Here is a 15,082-nt window from a genome sequence, read left to right as displayed (position 1 = left end):
CCTTGGACACCACATTTTATGATGAATTATAAAAATAAATACAAGAGTTGAATGGGAAGCTGGATTAGTAGTTTTCAAATTATAATTTGTAACTCATTGTTGGGTCGTAAAATCAACTAGGGGAATCTCAGGATTTTTTTTGTTGGTTTTTGAATTGCTCATTTGAGATATTTTAAAATATAATAGCAAAATCACACTTGATATTTAAAAAATCAGTTGGGCATTCTTTTGTGGTTCTGTTTCTGGTTTTTCTATTTTATTCCATTGACCTAAGTGTCTCTTCCTCCACCAATACTACATAGAATTGATTAATGTAGCTCTAAGTCTTGAAATCAGGTAGACTGTTTTCAGACTGATCCCTCCCAATTTATTCTTCTTTGTCATAATTGTTTTTTGGTTTTGTTTGTTTTCTTGCTTGTTTTGAGACAGACTCTTGCTCCGTTGCCCAGGCTGGAGTGCAGTGGCACGATCTTGGCTCACTGCAACCTCTGCCTCCCAGGTTCAAGTGATTCTTCTGCCTCAGCCTCCCTAGTAGCTGGGATTCCAGGCATGCACCACTATGCCTGGCTAATTTTTTGTATGTTTAGTAGAGATGGGGTTTTGCCATGTTGCCCAGGCTGGTCTCGAACTCCTGAGCTCAGGCTGTCCGCTCACCTCTGCCTCCCAAAGTGCTAGCATTATAGGTGTTAGCCACCACACCTGACCTATCGTAATTTTAGCTATTCTAATTCCATTGCCTTTCCACATAAGTTTGTCTATATCTACAAAAAATCTTGTTGAGATTTTGGTAGGAATTGCATTAGATCTATAGATCAATTTGGAGAGAATTTACATCTTTACTGTGTCACATCTTCCTGTACATGCATATGGTATGTCTGTTGATTTGTTTAGATCTTCTCTGACTTTTTTCATCATCTGTTTGTGTTTTTTACAAAGTTTTAATGTGTAAGTTCAGCATATGTTTTACTGTGGGATATTTTCTTAGCTTACTCCAGTGGGGAACAACCTAGCTCTGGTCTACTTGATACTGGCATATGTATCTGTGGAAACACTCTTCTTATACATACAAAGATGATCCCAACCAGCAGAATCCAACTGCACCATGTATAATGGACTTTATTCTCTCATCTCCTCGTGTACAGAAATGCTGGTTGTTTCAGTCACTTGCCGATGATTTCTGATGTCCCAGCAAATGGCATTGTTGACTGCAGTGCTGAGAAGATACTTCTGAGGACCCACGTCTAAGGTGGACTTAGCTCGCGCTCTTCTGGTTAGTCCCTGAACAGGAGTGATGCCTCCAGGCAGGTGGCATGCTGTCTATCCAGCCCAGGCCCAGTCTTCGAGGGAGCGAGGGCGGCTTCAGACAATAAAGAAGGAAGAAGAGGATGAAAGCTATACTCCAGTGCAGGCTGCCAGGCCACAGACGCTCAACCGCCCTGGCCAGGAGCTGTTCCGCCAGCTCTTCAGACAGCTTCGCTACCATGAGTCTTCGGGGCCCCTAGAAACTCTGAGCCGGCTCCGGGAACTCTGTCGCTGGTGGCTGAGGCCTGATGTTCTCTCCAAGGCACAGATCCTAGAGCTGCTGGTGCTGGAACAGTTCCTGAGCATCCTGCCTGGGGAGCTCCGGGTTTGGGTGCAGCTCCATAATCCTGAGAGTGGCGAGGAGGCCGTGGCCTTGCTAGAGGAGCTGCAGAGGGACCTTGATGGGACATCATGGAGGGTGAGTGTGAGCAAGTATGTGGTGCCCAGGGAACTCTTCCTGCTGGTGAGCCAGCTTGTCTGGGGATGGGTGTGGCCCTCTGAACTGTCAGTATAGAGGAGTGCGGGGAAGCCTTCCCTTCTTCCCATGGTACCTGAACAGCTGAGAACAGGACCCTGAGCTATGGACCCTTTAGCAGGTATCCTTTCCTACCTTCCCAGAGGAGTATCAGCTCTAGATAGGGTCATCAAGTCTCCATAAATAATACTAACTTCTGAACGCAGCGCCTTAGACCGCTCGGCCGTCTCTACTAAAAATACAAAAAACTAGCCAGGCGAGGTGGCGGCGCCTGTAGTCCCAGCTACTCGGGAGGCTGAGGCAGGAGAATGGCGTGAACCCAGGAGGCGGAACTTGCAGTGAGCTGAGATCTGGCCACTGCACTCCAGCCTGGGTGACAGAGCGAGACTCCGTCTCAAAAAAAAAAAAAAAAAAATACTAACTTCTGGGTGCAGTGGCTGACACATGTCATACCAGCACTTTAGGAGGCTGAGGTGGGAGAATTCCTTGAGGCCAGGAGTTCAAGCCAGCCTAGACAACATAGGGAGACCGCCCCCCCACACGCTGTCTCTATACATAATTTAAAAATTAGGCCAGGCATGGTGGCTCACACCTGTAATCTAAGCACTTTAGAGTCCAAGGTAGGCAGATTGCTTGAGTGCAGGAATTCGTGACCAGCCTGGGCAACATGGCAAAACCCTGTTTCTACAAAAATTAGCTGAAATGGTGGCATGTGACTATAGTCCCAGCTACTTGGGGGACTGAGGTAGGAGGATCATTTGAACCCAGATAGGTCAAGGCTGCAGTGAGTCGTCATTGCACCACTGTACCCCAGCCTGGATGACACAGCAAGACCCTGTCTCAAAAAAAAAAAAGCCCAGTAACTAGTCTTTGGACACAGTGGCTTACAGTATACAAAGTCCATCTCCACATATTATCTAATTTGACTTGAGACTAACTGTAGCCCTGTAAAGTGGCGGGTGTTGGAACAGCACTTAGGGTTAGGGCTCTTGGCTTCTCAGTGGGAAGAGTACATGTTAAAACTCAGAAGAGCGCTCTGCAGGCACCATGTAGCTTCCTTCTCAGTAAGCCTTTTTTTTTTTTTTTTTTTGTGAGGTGTACCACACCATGCCCAGCTAATTTTGTTTGTATTTTTAGTAGAGATGGGGTTTTACCTTTGGCCAGGCTGGCCTTGAACTCCTGACCTCTGGTGATCCATCCGCCTTGGCCTCACAAAATGCTGGGATTATAGGCATAAACCACTGTGCCCAGCCCTTCTCAGTAAGCTTTGGAGGATCTTTTCTAAGTGTGTAAGATGGGAGGCAGGGAAGATGGACGTGAGTGCTGAGGGGCAGTGCTGGGCTGAGAAACAAGAAGACCTTGATTTTAGACTTCATTCCACAACCTCAACATCTGTGGCCACATAGTTGTACCTTTCAGAGCCTCTCTTCGTCAAGAAGAAAATGCAGAAATGGTCTAATCATGAGAATTTGTTCAGTAAGTATTCAAGTGCTTATCATATACCTGGCCCTGGCAGAGTTGGGAGTCCTAGGCCTGGCAGTTGAGTGGCAGCCGATCAGTTCAAGTGCTTTCTTCCTGTCCTTCTGCTGCACACAGGGGAGCTGATGCTTCCTGTATTGTTTCAGTTTTTGAAAAAGCATTTATCAGTTTTTTAAGGCTTCTTTAAAATTTTATTTATATAAAAATACAGGCCAGGTGCAGTGACTAATGCCTGTAGTGCTAGCACTTTGGGAGGCCAAGGCAGGCGGATCACTTGAGGTCGGGAGTTCGAGACCAGCCTGGCCAACATGGTGAAACTCCATTTCTACTAAAAGTGCAGAAATTAGCCAGGTGTGGTGGTATGCACCTATAATCCCAGTTACTCAGGAGGCTGAGGCAGGAGAATTGCTTGAACCTGGAAGGTGGAGGCTGCAGTGAGCTGAGATTGCACCAGTGCAGTCTAGGCTGGGCAACAGAAAGACACTCCGTCTCAAAAAAAAAATATATATATATATATACACACACACACACACACACACACACACACACACACAGACACATTCATACGTATACATATATATATGATTCTGCACACATAATTCATTTATAAATGAAAGTTGTGGCTGGGCATGATGGCTCACGCCTGTAATCCCAGCACTTTGGGAGGCTGAGGTGGGTAGATCACGAGGTCAAGAGATCAAGACCATCCTGACCAACATGGTGAAAACCCATCTCTACTAAAAATAACAAAAATTAGCTGGGCGTAGTGGTGTGCGCCTGTAGTCCCAGCTACTTGGGAGGCTGAGGCAGGAGAGTTGCTTGAACCTGGGAGGCGGAGGTTGCAGTGAGCCGAGATCATGCCACTGCACTCCAGCCTGATGAAAGACTACATCTGAAAAAAAAAGAAAAAAAGATTTCTGAAACAAATTTGACGTACTTGTCCCTGAAACTTTATTATAAAAATTAAATCAAGTAAGACATCAGGACATTGGATCTACCAGCAGTAAATGGTAATAAACACAGGGTAAAACTGTTAGAAAATATTTTTGCACCACATGGGGTACTATTTTAAAAAATTTAAAAGAGCATTTGTTATTTTTACCAAAACAATGAAATGTTCAAAAGGACCTGATTAATAATTTATAAAAGGAAATAAGGTACACAGTAGTTACAAAATCGTGGCTTGGTTATATTCAGCTCATTTACAGCTAGATGTAATTTTAAAAACCCATGAAAACATTGCCACATGAGCAGAAAGCTGGTTGAAAGGTACTTAGAAGACAGTGGGGGCTGGGAGAAAGCCTCCCAAATTTGCAAAATGAAGAGAAATGCTTTAAGATACATGTAAAGTCACAGAATCGTTCTGTGGTTCAGCAAAATTATCACAGTGTGAAAAACCAGGGCCCGAGAAAGTTTGTCCTTCAACTCGTTTTGCTGTGCTTCCATATATTTTTTAATTCTCCCTTTATTAGAAGAATAAAAAATGGGAGATAAATTATTGTGATCAATTCATCATCTTTAGTGTGTATCTCTGTATCAGATGATTAATGGCCTCAGGCTAAGGTTTGTCCATATCGTTATAGAGAGTGTCTCAGTCACAGGACCAGAAAATCTCAAATTGTAGTTTCCTGTACTCACCTTTATATGAGGGACAGCCTTGCCTCAGAGACCAGAGTTATTTGAAGTCTCAGGGCAAACGCTTCCTCTTTGTTGGTCTCTACTTAGATGGACACTGCCATTTTTTACACTGGAGACTTTTTCTTCTGTGGTTCCATGGCTGACTCTCATGATTAGCATTGCCTCTTTATTATTCAAAGCAAGTTTACAGCTTGGGAGGTAGCCTGCTTCTTTGAGTTCACTTTGTACATCAGTGCCTAGAGGAGCACTTGACAGGAGATATTACTTGACTATATCTTCACTGTGAACCATTGTGAGTTTAATTCTGAAGAACTAGTTCCTTCTCTCTCATTTCCAAGTTATAGGCCTGGGGTGGGAGCTGAGGGATAATGGGAAGGTGGCACTGTGTCATATGAGGCCCAACAAGAGTGCTGTACTGACTTAACATGTGCTTCCTTGTGTTGAGCTGGCGTCTCTCTCTACTTGGACTCTCCCAGGGCCCTCATTAAAGCCCAAGGAGGCTGAGGTGTTTGGAGGTACCTCCCTGGGTGTTCTTCTTGCCTGGAAGTAATAAAGGACCTGGCTTACCTATCCCTTGGCCTTTGTCCTTTAGAGATTGGTCATGTGGTCTCTTCTCTGAGTTTGCTTTCTGATTCCCAGAAAGATCCTCTCACAACATTTTCTTCTTGCCAGGACCCGGGCCCTGCCCAGAGCCCAGATGTGCATTGGATGGGTACAGGAGCCCTGCGATCTGCACAGATATGGTCCCTTGCTTCACCTCTCAGGAGCAGCTCTGCTCTGGGGGACCACCTGGAGCCTCCCTATGAAATAGAAGCACGTGACTTCCTGGCTGGGCAATCCGGTACTTGCTGCCTGGCCTTAAGACCCCAGCCTTATGCCACACCTTCTTGCATTTCCTGTAGTGTTGTCTTTTCACATCTGTCCTCTCATGGGAAACTCTTTCTGTCCTGGCCCTTAGCTCTCTGTCCTCTCCATCCATTCTATAACCCATATGTGGCTTGCTCCTCTCCCATTACACCCCCTGTCCCACTACCCCTTTCCTGGCCCCAGTAGACTGAGGACATGTGAGATAGGTATTTAACAGCATTCTGTACCTGCTCATGGGTCCAGGAGTCCTCTACTGGGGGGAAGAGTGGGCTTCTCAGTGGGCTGTCCAGAGCTGAGTCACTCTCTCATGGCTTTTTCTCCTTCAGATACTCCTGCTGCCCAGATGCCTGCCCTTTTCCAGAGAGAGGGGTGCCCAGGAGACCAGGTAATACCACCCAAGTCCCTGACAGCCCAGCTTCAGGTGAGCCACAGGACATTTGGTCCTTCATGATGTCCCCACGTCACTGCCTAATGGGTTAGTGCAGCTCCCCCATCCTGGGTTTCTCTGTCTAGTAACCTCACATCCAAAGACCCGTGTTCCAGAGACCAGATTATCCCCCTCAAGCCCAGAGGTCTTCTGCTGGGTGATGGTCTTCCCTTTCACCTTTGCCAGGTCCATCCTGCATTCACAAAGAGCCAGTTGATTCCCCTTCTCTCCCCTTCAAAGCTGGGAGCTGTGGACCAGCTCTAGGGCACAGTGTTTTTTCAGGAGACTATGACTTTCAAGGATGTGGAGGTGACCTTCTCCCAGGACGAGTGGGGGTGGCTGGACTCTGCTCAGAGAAACCTGTACAGGGATGTGATGCTGGAGAATTATAGGAACATGGCTTTCCTGGGTAAGTAATCGATATCCTCATGCTTCTATCTATCTTTATTTCTGCCTTCTTGGGTTGTTTTGTGCTGCTGCATAGAAAGGGACCTGACCTAGTTTTAGATCCTGGCTCTGTAACTGCTAACCAGATCACTTAATCTAGCACCTTGGTAGCCTCTTTTGAAAAATGGGGAGAATAATGCCTGCCATTCTGGATTATTGTAAAGATTAAGGGTGGCTGGGTGTGGTAGCTCACACCTGTAATCCCAGCACTTTGGGAGGCCCAGGTGGGAAGATTGCTTGAGCTCAGGAGTTTGAGACCAGTCTGGGCAACATAGTGAAACTCCGTCTCTACAAAAAATACAAAAATACAAGCATGTGGTACGTACGCCTGTAATGCCAGCTACTTGGGAAGCCGAGGCTGGAGAATTGCTTGAGCGCAGAAGGACGAGGCTGCAGTGAGCCAAGATCGTGCCACTGCACTCCAGCCCGGGTAACAGAGTAAGACCCTGTTTCAAAACAAATAAAAACAACGGATTAAAGGTAATATGTTTTAAGTTCCTAGTCCATTTAGACATTCAAAAAATGTTGGCTGATGTAACCAATTAAGTAGACATGTGAGTCTCACCTCTGGAAAATTCTAGTAATCCTTTTGGGGGCAACTTCTGTCAGTCTCTCTTATCTCTGCCCAGGGCTCTTTGAAATGACTGGGCCTCCTTCGCTTCTGCTGCTGCCTACCTTCCTGGCCTTTCCCACCTTCCCACCAGGACTTCAGGCCCAGAGGTCCTGAAGAGTAGTTCTGTGTCATCCATCTCTCTTCTCATCCCATTCCTTTCTCTTCTGCAGTGGGACCATTCACCAAACCTGCTCTGATCTCCTGGTTGGAAGCCAGGGAGCCATGGGGCCTGAACTTGCAGGCAGCTCAGCCTAAGGGGAATGCAGGTGTTGCCCCTACAGGTGAGTTCCAGAGAACCTGCCAGGTCCTGCTCCTCCTGCTTTTACTTTTCTCTTTCTTAAGGTCAGTTATAGAAGGAAGATCTTTAACAGTGTTGGTAAGGGTGCTTGGGCCACTGGGTCTCTTTCATCCTGGCTGGCCTCTGAGAGGTCATTCACTTCCAGCCATGTCTATTCTCCTGTCCCCCTTCCCCAGCAGCCCTCTCAATAATAGTTCTTGCCTGCTGGAGGCCTTCACTGTTCCTGCCTTTCACTCACTAATGCTCCTCCTCACTCATGGCCTGCACTCTTGCTGAATCTCCTGTACTCACCCCTTTCTGCTCTTAGGTGTCCTCATCCCACTCCTGTTCTTTCTTTTCTTGGTCCTTATTTCTGTAATAGACTGATCTCCAGCTTTTTCAGCCAAGTGCTTCTTGGAGCCCCACCCCTTGGCTTTTGGGTACCTTTCTATAATGCCATGATTCTTCTCCCACTCTGGCTATTTAATACTTTCTTCTTAATCCTTTTTATTTCCCTGCTGGATGTGATGTCTACATATCTCTAGCTACCCTGCCCATCTTGCTTTTCTCCTCCCTTCCCTGTAATCTGGGATAATCTTTCATGTTTTGCCTTATGCCTTTTATAAAGGTATTGGCAGTCAGGCAAAAGCCTCACCACCCAGACATTTTATTGCCCTTTGGTGCTTTCTGCAGTTCCAAGTATGGGAAAAGAGTACATTCTCTTGTGTTTTATTTTTGTCAGGAGATGACCTCCAGATTGAAACAAACAAATTCATCTTAGATCAGGAACCTTTGGAAGAAGCAGAAACCTTAGCTGTGTCATCAGGATGTCCTGCGACAAGTGTTTCTGAGGGAATTGGGCTCAGAGAATCTTTTCAACAGAAGAGCAGGCAAAAGGATCAATGTGAAAACCCCATACAAGTAACAGTTAAAAAAGAAGAGACCAATTTCAGTCACAGGACAGGAAAAGACTCTGAAGTATCAGGAAGTAATAGTCTTGACTTAAAACATGTTACATATTTGAGAGTTTCTGGAAGAAAGGAATCCCTTAAACATGGCTGTGGCAAACACTTCAGAATGAGTTCACACCACTATGACTACAAGAAATATGGGAAGGGGCTCAGACACATGATTGGCGGCTTCAGCCTACATCAGAGAATTCATACTGGACTGAAAGGGAATAAAAAGGACGTATGTGGAAAAGACTTCAGCCTTAGCTCTCATCACCAGCACGGGCAGAGTCTTCACACGGTGGGAGTGTCATTTAAGTGCAGTGACTGTGGAAGGACTTTCAGTCATAGCTCCCATCTTGCATATCATCAGAGACTTCACACTCAAGAGAAAGCATTTAAATGTAGGGTGTGTGGGAAAGCCTTCCGGTGGAGTTCCAACTGCGCGCGGCATGAGAAAATTCACACTGGAGTGAAGCCCTATAAATGCGATTTATGTGAGAAAGCTTTCCGACGTCTGTCAGCCTACCGTCTGCACCGAGAAACCCATGCTAAGAAGAAATTTCTTGAATTGAATCAGTATAGGGCAGCTCTCACCTACGGTTCAGGGTTTGATCATCATTTGGGAGACCAAAGTGGGGAGAAACTCTTTGACTGCAGCCAGTGCAGGAAATCCTTCCACTGTAAGTCATATGTTCTTGAACATCAAAGGATTCACACCCAGGAGAAGCCCTATAAATGTACCAAATGCAGGAAAACTTTTAGGTGGAGATCAAACTTTACTCGTCATATGAGGTTGCATGAGGAGGAAAAATTCTACAAACAAGATGAATGTCATGAGGGCTTCAGGCAGTCTCCTGACTGCAGTCAGCCCCAGGGTGCCCCCGCTGTGGAGAAAACGTTTTTGTGTCAGCAGTGTGGGAAAACTTTTACTAGAAAGAAAACTCTCGTTGACCACCAGAGAATTCACACAGGTGAGAAACCATACCAGTGTAGCGATTGTGGGAAGGACTTTGCCTATAGGTCAGCCTTTATTGTTCATAAGAAGAAGCATGCCATGAAAAGAAAACCTGAGGGCGGGGCATCTTTTAGTCAGGACAGAGTGTTCCAGGTTCCTCAGAGCAGTCACTCCAGGGAGGAGCCCTACAAATGCAGCCAGTGTGGCAAGGCCTTCCGCAATCACTCCTTCCTCCTCATCCATCAGAGAGTTCACACTGGAGAGAAGCCGTATAAGTGTAGGGAGTGTGGGAAAGCCTTCAGATGGAGTTCTAATCTCTACCGACATCAGAGGATTCACTCTCTTCAAAAACAGTATGATTGCCGTGAAAGTGAAAAGACTCCAAATGTGGAGCCGAAAATCCTCACTGGTGAGAAACGTTTTTGGTGTCAAGAATGTGGGAAAACCTTTACACGTAAAAGAACCCTTTTAGATCATAAGGGAATACACAGTGGAGAGAAGCGCTATAAATGTAATCTGTGTGGGAAATCTTACGATAGAAACTATCGCCTTGTTAACCATCAGAGGATCCACTCTACAGAGAGACCTTTCAAATGTCAGTGGTGTGGGAAAGAGTTCATTGGGAGACATACCCTTTCCAGTCACCAGAGGAAACACACCAGAGCAGCACAGGCTGAACGTAGCCCACCTGCGCGGTCTTCCTCTCAGGACACAAAGTTGAGATTACAGAAGCTAAAACCAAGTGAGAAGATGTCCCTCGAAGATTGCAAAGAAGCTTGCAACCAGAGCTCCAGGCTCACTGGACTCCAGGACATAACCGTTGGGAAAAAGTGCCACAAATGCAGCATATGTGGGAAAACTTTCAACAAGAGTTCACAACTCATTAGCCACAAGAGATTTCATACTCGAGAGAGGCCGTTCAAATGCACCAAGTGTGGGAAGACCTTCAGGTGGTCTTCGAACCTGGCTCGGCATATGAAAAACCATATTAGAGATTAGCCTGGGACCTGACAGTGACAGTGGGGGTGGGTTCTCAGTCCCCTGTTGGAGAACCCTTAATCATAGGCAGTGTGGAGAAACCTTCACAAAGGGCCCAGCCCTTTCTATTTTGGAAGCTAGTGACAGAATCCCAAGGATGTAAAAGCTCGGGGAGTCCCCAGTCTGCCTGCTGGGATGTGACGCTGGGAAGCTCAGCAGCATGTTCTTTGGAGCCCTTCTGGAGACTTGGGCCTCTAGGAGTGGCCTTTGCACCATAGCCTGCAGCTTGCCCGGTCAGGTCTCCTTCCACAACTCTGAGGAGAGGGATGACTGCCCTTTACAGTTGGACAAAATATCTGTGGCATCATGAGCTGTGGCTGCTGGAAAGGGGCCAGTGGGATCCTAGATTTATCTTCAAGTTTGGCCTGTGGCCATGCCTATTCTGTTGACTTTAAAAGCAGCAGCATCAAGAATGCTTTGTCTTCCCAAATGCCCCCTGGGGAGTTCTGGCTGGGGCTTCAGTCTTCTTGGCTGGCTTTTGGATATCTGCTAGGGGGTTAGAGAGGTCTCAGCGGCAGGTGGAGGAGAGCAGGATGCTGGACTCAAGCGCTTGGCTTGTGGAGCTCTACTAGTACCCTGTTGCCATCCCCATCCCACAGGCCTACATAGGCGGCAGCATCCATCTGTTTAACAGAAATGTGCTGAGCACTCCCATACACCAGACACTGGTTTGTTTGCCAGAGACCTAGCAGGGACCAGAACAGATGAAAATCCTGCCATCTTGGATCTTTACAGATGACAAACAAATGGGATATGCAGTATTCTGGATGGTGATGTGTGTAGTGGACAAAGTGGATCAGAGAAGAGTGAGAGGGAGTGCTGGATTGGGAGATCAATTGTGATTTTAGATAGTCTGGTCAGGGAGGGCCTCAACTGAGAAAGTGAAATTTGAGCAAAGACCTGAAGGAGGCCAGGGAGGTAGCAGGTAACTCTCTAGGGAGAGTTGCAGGCAGAGGAGATTGGGTCTTGTCTGGTGTCCTCAGGATAGCAAGGAAGCCCCTGGGGTGGAGTGCAGGGAGCCAGCTGGAAGGGGAGGAGAGGGGCCAGGGAGGCCATAGGCCAGGCCATGTGAGCATCATGGGTCATTATGGGGGCTTGAGCTGCCTTGGAGGCAGGGAGCTTTTGGACAGTTTTGAGTTGAGGAGTGATGTGGTTTGAATCTGAATTATATTTTATAAGGGTTAACCACAGATGCCAGGACTCAGTAAAATGGAATGGGTGAAAGGCTTCTCATGTGGTTACCCTTGCTGCCAGTTCCCGTAGATCAGACTCCTCCCCACTCCGTTTATGAATTTTCTATAGGATCCTCGGCCTCAGCAGATGTAAATGCTTACCATTGTTGTATTCACGTCTCTAGCCCCTGCATACTGCAGGCCCCTTTCACCTTCACATACCTTTCTCACCTTCACATACCCCTCTCACCTTCACATACACCTCTCCATGTATGAGATCTGGTGCTAGCAATCAGATTCAACCCGAAGAAACAAGTGCATGTGCCTGCTGCTCTCAGGAGAAAAGGCGGCCTGTTCTGGAAGGAGCTCCTTCACTGGCCTACCCACTTGTGTTGAAGCAAAAAGCAAGAATCAATTACTTAAAGGCAAAGGAGTGCTATTGCTAAAGCCTGTGAGCAATCATTGCTTCTGATTATTGAAGAGGTCAGATTGTAAATGAAAGGATAAAATGTCTTAATAGTAGAGCAGTGTCCCCGACTGTAGGGGCCCATTCACGGAGCTGGTCATTTCTTGAAATGAGAAGAAACCAACCTGGAAGATGTCTTTTTCAGTACAGTATGGAATAATCTTATCTGCTGTGGATTGCCATGAGCAGGTGAAAATGAAGGCTCTGATATTGTGTGGTGGTGTCACAGGATGGTGGGGGCAGGACAGAAGTCTCCTGTTGGTGTTCTGATGCCTGTTCAGCTTTGTCCTCAGGAAGGTTTGGTTATCTTGGTTCCACCATCTCTTGCCTTCCTACGGCAGCAGCTGTTCATGGCAGTGAAGATGTCCCTTCACTGTCCCAAAAATGGCACTAGAAGTGGCTGGGCAGGGACCAGAGTCATAGGAAGGGTCTTGGAGTCATCAGATCTGGGTTCCAGGCATGGTGTGCCTTTTCTTGGCAGCAATGATCTTGAGCAAGTCAGTGAACCTCTGCATCGATTTCCTTATGTGTGAAGTTAGAGTGCTTTGCTGTGCTACCTGACTCCTGAGATTGGGGAAAGAGGGCTTGGTTTACCAAGGCTCTCCATCAGCTGGTTGACCTCTAGGACCAGGGCCTTCTCAGAGGTGCAGCTCCCTTGTCAGTTGGTGTTATAACCTTGGAAATGTCCCTTTCTGATCACATTTTTAGCACCCCTTCCCCCCCCCATCTCTGCTCCCTTTCCCGCAGGACATCTTGTAAAGTTCCCGCCCCAGTATGGGGATATTTTTACTTTTTTTTTTTTTTTTTTTTGAAACAGTGTCCAGGATGGAGTGCAGTGGCAGGATCACAGCTCACTGCAGCCTTGACCTCCCAGGCTCGGGTCCCACCTGAGCCTCCCCAGTAGCTGGGACTACAGGTGCGTGCCACCATGCCAGCTAATTTTTTGTATTTTTTTGTAGAGACAAAAGTTTTATTATTTTTTTTTTCCTCTGTTGCTCAGGCTGGTCTCAAACTCCTGGGCTCAAGCAATCCACCCACCTCTGCCTCCCAAAGTGCTGGGATTACAGGCATGAGCTACTGTGCCTGACCTGTCATTTTTATAGAATGAAATGTGCTTATTTTTAAACATTCTAATCAAGTTTTAAAATGTGCAAAGAATGAAGTGAAAAACAGATTTTTTTTTTTTTTTTTTTTTTTTTTTTTTTTTTTGAGACGGAATCTCGCTCTGTCGCCCAAGCTGGAGTGCAGTGGCGGGATCTTGGCTCACTGCAAGCTCCGCCTCCTGGGTTCACACCGTTCTCCTGCCTTAGCCTCCTCAGTAGCTGGGACTATAAGCGCCCGCCACCACACACGGCTAATTTTTTGTATTTTTAGTAGAGACGGGGTTTCACTGTGTTAGTCAGGATGATCTTGATCTCCAGGATGGTCTCAATCTCCTGACGTCATGATCCACCCGCCTCGGCCTCCCAAAATGCTGGGATTACAGGTGTGAGCCACCGTGCCTGGCCAAAAAACAGAAATTACTTTATCCTGAAGTAAGCTCCACCTGAGATTGGGATTATGCTGATCCCGTTTGTCCAGTAACCTGAGTTTTCAAATAATTTTAGTTCTATAAGTACTATAATTATATAAATATTGATAAATTCAGATTAGCTGAAAGGAAAAAAAGTAGAAGCCTGACTGGTGCTAACTACAAAAGATTTTGGCAGAATCAGTGTTGGATTTGGCTTTCTTGTCCCTTCCCCACCCCATCCCCCCAGAGTGTTCTACCTTGTGCTGCCTCCCTTCACCTAGAGTGCCACACCCCTGTCTGTGCCAGTTCAGCTCTTCATTCTTCAAGGCCTGACCTTGTCTGATCCTTGTGCCTCTAAACCCCTGGCCCCACCTCTCTTGGTGCCTGTGCCAGGTGTTGTTTGTGTTTTTGGTTATGCCCATCACCATAGCCAGACCAAGCACTCTGGAAGCCAGGGTTGGGTGCTTATTTGTTTGCCATGCACAAAAGATCTTGCACAAAATTACCTCTGTTAAGGAGTCTGGAACTGAAGTTGGTTTGGCTAAGTCAGGGTTGGGGTTTTTTTTAAGGGGCTGTGGGGTGAAATGTTGACTGGAAGCCACCCACAAACACACACCTGCTGGTTAGGAACCCGGCTGTGGGTGGTTCTGAGCTGTTGGGCTTCAGTTGACAGTTTCTGATTGCCCTAAGCACCGGGTCTCATCTTACATCTCATCCTGGCCTGGAGAACATTCAGGTTCCTTCCAACCGTACCCACCTTTCCCCCACTCCCTTGGAGGAACTGAAGTTGGGGTTGAGGAGTGCCAGATGGCGGGAGTGGGTATTTGAAGGTCTTTCTGTCACCTGTTCAGTGTGGTCTGCCCCACCCCTGCTGACCAAGAGTGTCCGAAATGTGAAATAATACCATCTCACACTCATCAAGCTGGCACATTTTTGAAAACCCAAGTGTGGGTAAGTGTGTGGAACAGCGATAATTCATACTGCTTTAGGAGTGGAAATTGTGAGAAATACTATGCCAGGCAATTTGCAAAATCTTGGAAGGTTGTGTGCACTTACCCACCCAGCAACTCTACTCCTGGATGCATCCTAGAGAAGTGCCATGTGAACAGAGAAATGAGTTTAAGACTTCACTGAAGTATTGTTTAGGTAGCAAGATTGGGAAAAGCCTGCATTTCATCAGCAGAAGAGTGGATAAATAAATGGGTTGTTTTTGGTCCTTGGAAAGTGAATATGAAAGAGTTACATCTCAACACAGATAGATGAAAAATTATGCTGAGAAAGTTGGTGAAGCTACATACAAGGTACTGTTTGTGTAAAGTTAAGCATACTGTGTATCTGTGGGCACGTTACTTCAACTTGTTTTTCACCTTTTCTATAAAATGGGATCGTAGTGGCAATCTCACAGGGTGATTGTGGGTGGGGGGTGGTCAATGAAGTAATGCATGTAAAATGCTTAGAAT

General features: G+C 46.6%; 1 protein-coding gene across 5 annotated transcripts in view; it reads left to right on the top strand.

Moving 5' to 3' along the window:
- ZNF445 (zinc finger protein 445) overlaps positions 1-13,278 on the top strand; it is a 34,570-nt gene extending 21,292 nt beyond the window's left edge. For 3 of the 5 annotated variants that reach the window (XM_030935753.1, XM_030935758.1, XM_030935760.1), the window contains 6 exons: positions 1,143-1,720; positions 5,567-5,735; positions 6,088-6,182; positions 6,471-6,597; positions 7,419-7,529; positions 8,268-13,278. In XM_030935753.1, coding sequence (XP_030791613.1) covers positions 1,292-1,720; positions 5,567-5,735; positions 6,088-6,182; positions 6,471-6,597; positions 7,419-7,529; positions 8,268-10,432 — 3,096 coding nt within the window. In that variant the 5' untranslated portion in view covers positions 1,143-1,291 and the 3' untranslated portion in view covers positions 10,433-13,278. Of the gene's footprint in view, positions 1-1,142; positions 1,721-5,566; positions 5,736-6,087; positions 6,183-6,470; positions 6,598-7,418; positions 7,530-8,267 lie in introns of those variants that run through there. The other 2 variants (XM_030935763.1, XM_030935768.1) reach the window with 2 other exon arrangements.
- Positions 13,279-15,082: the final 1,804 nt, after the last annotated feature.

Source organism: Rhinopithecus roxellana, chromosome 1, assembly GCF_007565055.1.
Source record: "Rhinopithecus roxellana isolate Shanxi Qingling chromosome 1, ASM756505v1, whole genome shotgun sequence".
Lineage (NCBI taxonomy): Eukaryota > Metazoa > Chordata > Mammalia > Primates > Cercopithecidae > Rhinopithecus > Rhinopithecus roxellana.
Note: the sequence above shows the minus strand (reverse complement) of the source record. Positions and strands in the feature narration are given on the sequence as shown.